The 7,719-nt window shown below is 39.6% G+C and overlaps 1 protein-coding gene across 1 annotated transcript in view; it reads right to left on the bottom strand.

The window, feature by feature from the left end:
• Positions 1 to 761: 761 nt before the first annotated feature.
• LOC136339051 (voltage-dependent calcium channel gamma-5 subunit-like) overlaps positions 762 to 7,719 on the bottom strand; it is a 59,611-nt gene continuing 52,653 nt past the window's right edge. Inside the window, exons 5-6 of the mRNA XM_066281996.1 lie at positions 7,420 to 7,640; positions 762 to 1,974 (exon numbers count right to left, since the gene is read on the bottom strand). Of these exons, the coding sequence (XP_066138093.1) occupies positions 1,345 to 1,974; positions 7,420 to 7,640 (851 nt within the window). The 3' untranslated portion in view covers positions 762 to 1,344. The remainder of the gene's footprint in view (positions 1,975 to 7,419; positions 7,641 to 7,719) is intronic.

The raw sequence follows: 7,719 nt of genomic DNA, 5'->3' as shown, positions 1-7,719 counted from the left end.
ACCGATTACAATAAATCTTCGTTAGTAAGTGAAAAATCTCGGACATTCCGGCTGTCCGTGTCATGACTGCGGTCAGTTTCGAAGCCGTTACGCGGAGCCTCAATCGCTCCGGATGCCCGATCGTTCGGAAAACGACCGCCGATAAAAATAATTTTCCCTGGAAACGGGAAAAATTGATTCCCTTTAATCGACCCATTAGTTAATCTTGTTCCTACTGTAGCCGCATTTCCGTTTTCCAGTCGAGCTTTCCGAGTAAATCGCTCCACGTGTCTCGATACAGCGGCGCGAGTTAGTTACGGCGACATTCAGCCCCATCAAAAACGCTTTTACGTGACTTCTGCCAATTTCCGCGCGGGGTAAATACGCGAAACACAAATGAGAGCGTTCTGAGGTAATCCCCTTAACTGGCTTCGCTCGCTCAAAAACACCACTCGCGGATCTGTTTTGTGTCCGGGGATTGCTAAAAGTGCATTCGGAGACACAGGCGGTAAAATAAACTTTCCTAGAGCGCTTATTGTCGTGAGAGTGTAATTTTCCATTATATTCTTTAGTATAATTAGATTTCAAATAGACACACATAATGTAACTTATTTCGAAGCACAATATGATTCACCGTGTATAGGATAATCAAATTGTAACAGAACTTATTCCTTTCTCTTTTACCATTTTATGCCTTTTTGGGAGCAGCTCCCTGCTGCACCATCTCCATCCCATGGACGTGATTTAAATGTTGTCAACCAACAAAATAAACAATTTCGAGCTTTATATAGGTTTTATTTTTATTTTAACAAATTGAATATATAACAAATCACATTTTTTTACATTGTATATACCAACCATATACATAATGTTATATTTCAATGATAATTATACCGTGTATCACAGCATTTACAGTTAAAAAAGTTATCCTACTCGATTTGCAAACTAATAACAGTCAAAAACAACTTATGTTAGTTCGCCCGCTATACACTGTGTCCAAAATAGTTTTCAAAGTTGTTAGATAATTATACATAGAGAATATCAATGACACTTTGTAGCATGACTTAGTAGTGATGAGGACATCAGCCTAATTCTCTCGTTACCGGACCTCCATCGGACACAGTGTATACACAATACTCGAGATATGGGCTGGTGATGTGTCGAAACACTTTGAAGACCACACGCACTGAATCGAAGGCCCAACCGGCACGGTTTGCCATGAATAATCGACGCTAATTAGTTTCGTGCACAGCAAAACATGCCGACTTCGAGTGCATGTGCTCCTTTCCACCTTCTTAAGACAAACATACATACTATAGACACGAAAATTTAGAATACCACGTCTGCCCCTGGCGCATCCTCTTGTCATACCGCGCTGCCCGAATACGCAAGCGCATTGTTCGTTCTCTGTTTTCCGAAACCTTCGAAACTGGTTTCCGGTACTTGGAACGACTCAATTTTTACACACTTCTTCCCAGGCAGCCGCCCTTTGGCGTGTTGCAAAGTCTTGCTCTTCCCACAATAACCACTCGAGCTGTTGGAGCTGGAACTGCCCATATCGGACACACCCAAGAACCCTTGGTGCACCGTAGTGCCTGGATGAGGCATGGTACCGTACTTGGACACTGGGATGTTCGAGAAACTGAGGGGAGCAGTCGAATTATGGTTCTTAATGGTGATCGGTATTGTCTGTCCCGCCAGGGCCTGTGCGTGGCAGTAGTTGATCTCCAAAGCACCTGCGCTGGAGAGGTCGGCGGCGGCGGCAAAATCTTGGCAGCGATTGGTCGTGCACACATCAGGTGGTGTTTTGTTGAGCAATGGGCCGCACTCATTGACCTCGTACTGTTCCGGGGGAAGGTGTTGCTCCGCCGCGATTGGGTCGTACGGACGCTGGTGGTGGGGGGAAGCGTGGGGGTGGGAGTGCCGGATAAGGTACTCGGTGGAAAGTTTATGCTCGCGTAGCTTGCGATCCCCGCCAGGCACCATCTCTCTAACCTGAAAAGGAGAGCTTATTTAAGAGAGCAACTTCTGCCATTACGTAACCCCGGAGGGATATTTTTTGCCACACTTAAGAGTCCTAAGTTTGGTATTAAAGGGCGTTATGTGGCTGTAAGCGTATGCAAATGTGTATACGTATCTTTATCAGGGAGCGAGGCCGGATATGACATTAATATTATGCTTATATTGCAATTTGCATGAATAAACTATGCTGAACAGTGCCAGAACTGCGGCTGCGATTTTGTATGCATAGAATTAATTTTTAAATTAGATTCCGAGAGTGAGAGTCGCTTGTACATACAAAATAGCAATGATTTAGTTTTCTAACTCGGAATTGAACGGGCAATTTTTGAGCCTGCATGGGGCCAGATGCAATGTCTATTTTGATTTCCGAGGTATCGGGTCAATTTGATATTTGCGCCTACTTGCTGCGCTTTGGTAAATTCTTGATGTTTTGGGAACTTGTGGACCTAGAAAGGAGAGGAAAAAAATTACCTGGAATTCGTTAACGTTCTAGTAATCTGAAAAAGAAGGAACCGCGATTTACAGGGCGCCCCAGAAACATTGGTAAACAAGTAACTTTTGTATAAGGAAAATTTAACTGTGCCAGCGAATTTTTTACCCCAATTCACATTTCCGTCATTGTTTATGGGACCCCCTGTAGATTTAGTTGATGTAGTCATTTTTCAAACTTTAAAACTTCGCTCTATTCACTCAACGAAACTGCTGAAAACCGAGCCGCCTAGGAAATATTTCCTCCATATCCCATTTCGTTCTCGTTACAAAGAACACACACCAAACAACGAGGAAACATTTGCAATTCCCAACAAACCCCAAGAAAACTCGCAAATTGCCCCAGCTATAAATCAAAACTTGTAGAAGGCGAACCGAAATTAGTTCCTGCCTCTTGCTCAGACCTGAAAATTAGAACTTTATGAAGCCGCAAGAGTCGAGTTGGAACGATTATTTATTCTTAATTTGCCTTTTTAATAAAAGGATTAAATGCCAAGACGGTCCGAGTAACTGATTGTTGGACCGGTAAGGACAGTCAATTTCTAATAACCCACAAAATCCATCGGCAATGAATAAAATCCTGAACTTAAGGCCAGGATTTAACACTGTCAAACTAAAATGAGAACGCAATCAATCACGCCGATTCACAAAAAGATCGAGCGACAATGTAATAAACCCGACAGGTTAATCCTTCATATTGTTCGGGGTGAAAAATCTCGCTCCGAAAATTTCCTCCATCTTCTAATCTAATCGTCGAGCACATATATCTTGAAGGGTTTTCTATGAGGGTTCTTCCAGCACGATTGTTCCCCTGAAAGTCGTAGCATCGCCCTTATCTTGTCGCCATTTTTAACGCTTTACTGCTTTGAGAAAAAGGTGTCCAGACACTAATATTGGAGCTCCTTTATAAAGGAGTTTATTACGTTCCTGTTTTACAAATCCTCCGCCCATTTTTATTGCCCAAGGAGCTCGTTAATGGCTTTACAATTCAATTGATGTTTGGAGCCTTCTCTCCAACTCTTCCCCGCTACTGGTGCCGAGCATTGCTCCAAATTTATCTTACCAATTAAAGATAACATCGGGATAAACAACGTATATGGGTTAGATTAAATGGGGCTTTGCAATTAGAAGCACGGTTCCTACGTTACGCGATAATAGAAATCTATGGTGTATAAGTGGTGTGCTGTTATTACTAAATATGCTCCATACGGTTGAGGTGAATTGTTCCATCTTTCTTTTATTTTTTTGGGAATACACCAGTAGGGGTGCAATTGCACACTATTCTCAATTAAAACCAACTGAGAATAAACGGGAAAGCAAAACAAACGGGCATGTACCAAAGAGTAAGGATTAAATGACTTTGGTCTGTGACGGATTGCACCATCATAGTTTCGGGTGGCGGGGGTAGTGCCTGAGGTAAATTCCACGCAGGTCAGTCGCCAGAAGACCTATGTCAAGTGTCAAAGTTAGATCATGGTAGAATGAGAAGTTAAAGGCTTTGACGGAGTCAAATATCTGAGAATATGTTGTCATCCAAATATTCCAAGAGAACGGTACTACCAAGCACTATATGGTACCACCTGCAATTTTCCGTGGGGCGTCAGCTTGTCACCTCAGTCATAATTTTGAGCGTGGGTTACAGACCTTAGTTGCGGCGGCAAATGAACGTTCAAGATAACTTGGCGAATGAATTGCTTTCAGTCATCATGGCGGTCTAGAGTCACTGTAGGCCAAAATTATCGATTGCGTATACAGGGTGTCCTCGAATTACGTGGCCAAAATAATACCGCAGATTGTTTGAGTGAAAATAAGTCGATTTAACTAAACTTCCCTCGGTCCAAAAGTTGATAATTATGGAGCTACAGGGTGTTAAAGTTGAAAAAAAAATACATTTTCTTTAATATCTTTCGATTTCTTTGAGTTAATTTCACGAAATTTCATATTTGAGGGTGTTTTAGGATACGAAATTCAAATTTATTAACGATTTAGTTGTTTCTTCTAGGGGGCGCCACAAGCGACCATTAGGACACATTTAAATCTCTGTAACTTTTTCGTGCCACGGTGTATATTATTTTGGTATTTAAAAACCTTTTTCCCTACCTTTTATACTTAGAAAAGGTATACTTTATTGACGTCGCTAGAAGCAACGGTTTTGGAGAAAAATGTATCTAAGCCTGATGATGCATGCAAATTACCTTAAAATTATTTTCCGTTAAAAAAAATTAAGTTTTTTAAAAATAATTATTAGTAAAGGTATAACAATAAGTTTTCAAAATTAGATATTATTAAATAGAAAACAAAAATAATAATTAACAAAGAAACAACAACAAGCGAGAATAACACTTACTAATTAATTAAATTAACTTATGTAAATTGTTGGTTTAATTTTTTTTCATTTAATCTGCTATCATAACAAATGTTCAAAGTGTTTACCATTTTCCTGTATGCATAAGTTCATCCTTTTTAAGAAATTACATTGTACTCTAAACAATATTTCAGAGGTATTCTTCAATAATTCCACTTCATGAATTATTCTTGCCTCCAATTCTTGTCGCGTATGAACTGGAGATACATAAACTTTTGATTTCAAGGCACCCCATAAAAAAAAATCACAGGGTGTCAAGTCTGGTGATCGAGCCGGCCAATTCACAGGTGCATCACCTCCTCTTCCAATCCAACGTTGTGGGTATTCCTCATTTAAATGTTGCCTTACATTTAAAGTAAAATGAGGAGGTGCGCTATCATGCATAAACCAAAGATCACGACGAAGGAGTAAAGACAAATCTTCTAATAAGATAGGTAGAGTTTGTACTAAAAAGTTCAAGTAGTTATCACCATTCAGCGTATCTGGCATTACAAAGGGACCAACAATAAAATTATCTACTATTCCAGCCCAGACATTTACTTTAAATCGATGCTGATAATGAGTCACTGTTGACTCGTGAGGATTTTCATAAGCATAAACATGTTCATTATGCATATTAAAAATACCGTATCTAGTAAAAACAGTTTCATCTGCGAACAAAATTTTCTTACTAAAATTTGGATTTTCGATTCTTTTGTGGATTATAAACCGACAAAAATTTAAACGTTGAGCAGAATCCACGGGCAATTGTAGGTCTTGAGCTTTTTGAATATGATAGGGGTGCAACAATTGTTCTTGAAAAACTTTATGAACTAGTGATTTCGAAACTCCCAATTGCAGTCCTACACCTCGTGTACTGGCCTTTGGATTTCTTTGAACAGCATCCAAAACCTCTTCTTCCATTTCTACTGTACTTATTGTTCGTCCGCGTCCAGAATCTGCATGTCTAGGTTCAAACTTGCCATTTTCGCGGAGACGCCTTTCAATATTAACAAAAGTTTTCCGATTTGGAATTCTACGGAAAGGATATTTTTCCTTGTAAACTCGTACACTTTTTTGACTATTACAACGGCAAAGTCCATAAATTAACAGCATATCCACCATTTCAGAATAAGCGAATTTATTGGCCATACTTATGGATATTTACAGGAACAAGAAGCGAAACTGACATTTGAGAAACAAATTCAAGTGTTAAAATGTCAATTAAAAACATAGCCAACTGAGTTATTTACTTAAAAGCGCCAACGCAAATATGCAGCGCATTAGAATTATGCGTTTTTCTCCAAAACCGTTGCTTCTAGCGACGTCCATAAAGTATACCTTTTCTAAGTATAAAAGGTAGGGAAAAAGGTTTTTAAACACCAAAATAATATACACCGTGGCACGAAAAAGTTACAGAGATTTAAATGTGTCCTAATGGTCGCTTGTGGCGCCCCCTAGAAGAAACAACTAAATCGTTAATAAATTTGAATTTCGTATCCTAAAACACCCTCAAATATGAAATTTCGTGAAATTAACTCAAAGAAATCGAAAGATATTAAAGAAAATGTATTTTTTTTTTCAACTTTAACACCCTGTAGCTCCATAATTATCAACTTTTGGACCGAGGGAAGTTTAGTTAAATCGACTTATTTTCACTCAAACAATCTGCGGTATTATTTTGGCCACGTAATTCGAGGACACCCTGTATAACACAATACTTTTTTATTTGGGGTAATGTAAACTTTGTCGCGCTCTAGAAAGGGACACTCTGTATATTTTTAATGTTGTTTTGATGTTCTTTAATTCTTGTTTTTAACGGTCTAGAAGTTTTGTCAGTATAAAAATTTCCTCACACGAAAGCGACGCTTTGTGTCGAGTGGGCTTTGGAAACAAGACAATAACGCTTCGGTTGTCAGTATTAATGGTGTCTTCGAGTTTCTTTCCGTTTGGCTCGCGGAAAATATCAAATTTCAAATGAATGTGCGGGAAAAATTTTAATAAGTTTGTGAGAACTACAAGAATAATTTCTCAGAAACGTAGTGAGTGTTCGTACGAAAGCCGTTTCTGCTGAAAATACGTTAAAATCACACTCTTATCATGTCATTGGGTTTGACAATTCGCGGAATATCGTTTTGTTTACGTTGAGGGCTGCGAAGTCACTCGAAGGCCCAGCAGCAAATCCGCATAGGAGCAAGTACAATAATCTACGTTTCCGACTAATAGATTTACGGTATTTGGTAAACATCTACAGAATGGATGGGTGGGTGAGTAGTGTACAAGTTCACCTCCGACTGGCGTGTAAGACGTTATTGTCAAAAAAGTAACAGTAATAATTCCCATTGCCAGTCTGAATGGTTTATTAACCAAGGATCCACCTATAACCAAACTTTCTCATCTTGTTAGAATTATTGAAGAAACTTTCATCAGTACTTTAATCCGCTTTATGAAAATTCATTTATGAGATTTTACTAGCAATCATATCCCTTTGAGGCGCCAACCTCATTAGGAAGTTCAAATAAATACCCCGCAGAAGTTCAAGTATTATCGAGTAAGTAAAGTTTAATTGGCAAACTTTGACTTACCATATCGTCTATTGAAGTGTATCTGTTGAGGTACCCGACGAAGGAAAAGGCTGAAGAGATGTAGGTGAGCACGAGGGCGGCCCCCGCGGTGAAAAAGCACCAGCCGTACCTGTACGTGTAGTCTGGGCCGTTGAGACTGTCTTTGTGGTACTCGTAGATTTCCACGAGGGTTTCCGTAAGGGCGGACACAAAGGTTATAAGACCGCAACCCAGGGACAAGCCTGCAACAATGAGAAAAAACCGGAGGCGTAAAGTTCCAATTAAAGCCCGAAACATAATCAAGGATTACGGCTCCATCTT

This window comes from Euwallacea fornicatus, chromosome 5, assembly GCF_040115645.1.
Source record: "Euwallacea fornicatus isolate EFF26 chromosome 5, ASM4011564v1, whole genome shotgun sequence".
Taxonomy (NCBI): domain Eukaryota; kingdom Metazoa; phylum Arthropoda; class Insecta; order Coleoptera; family Curculionidae; genus Euwallacea; species Euwallacea fornicatus.
This window is presented reverse-complemented; position numbering and strand designations above follow the sequence as displayed.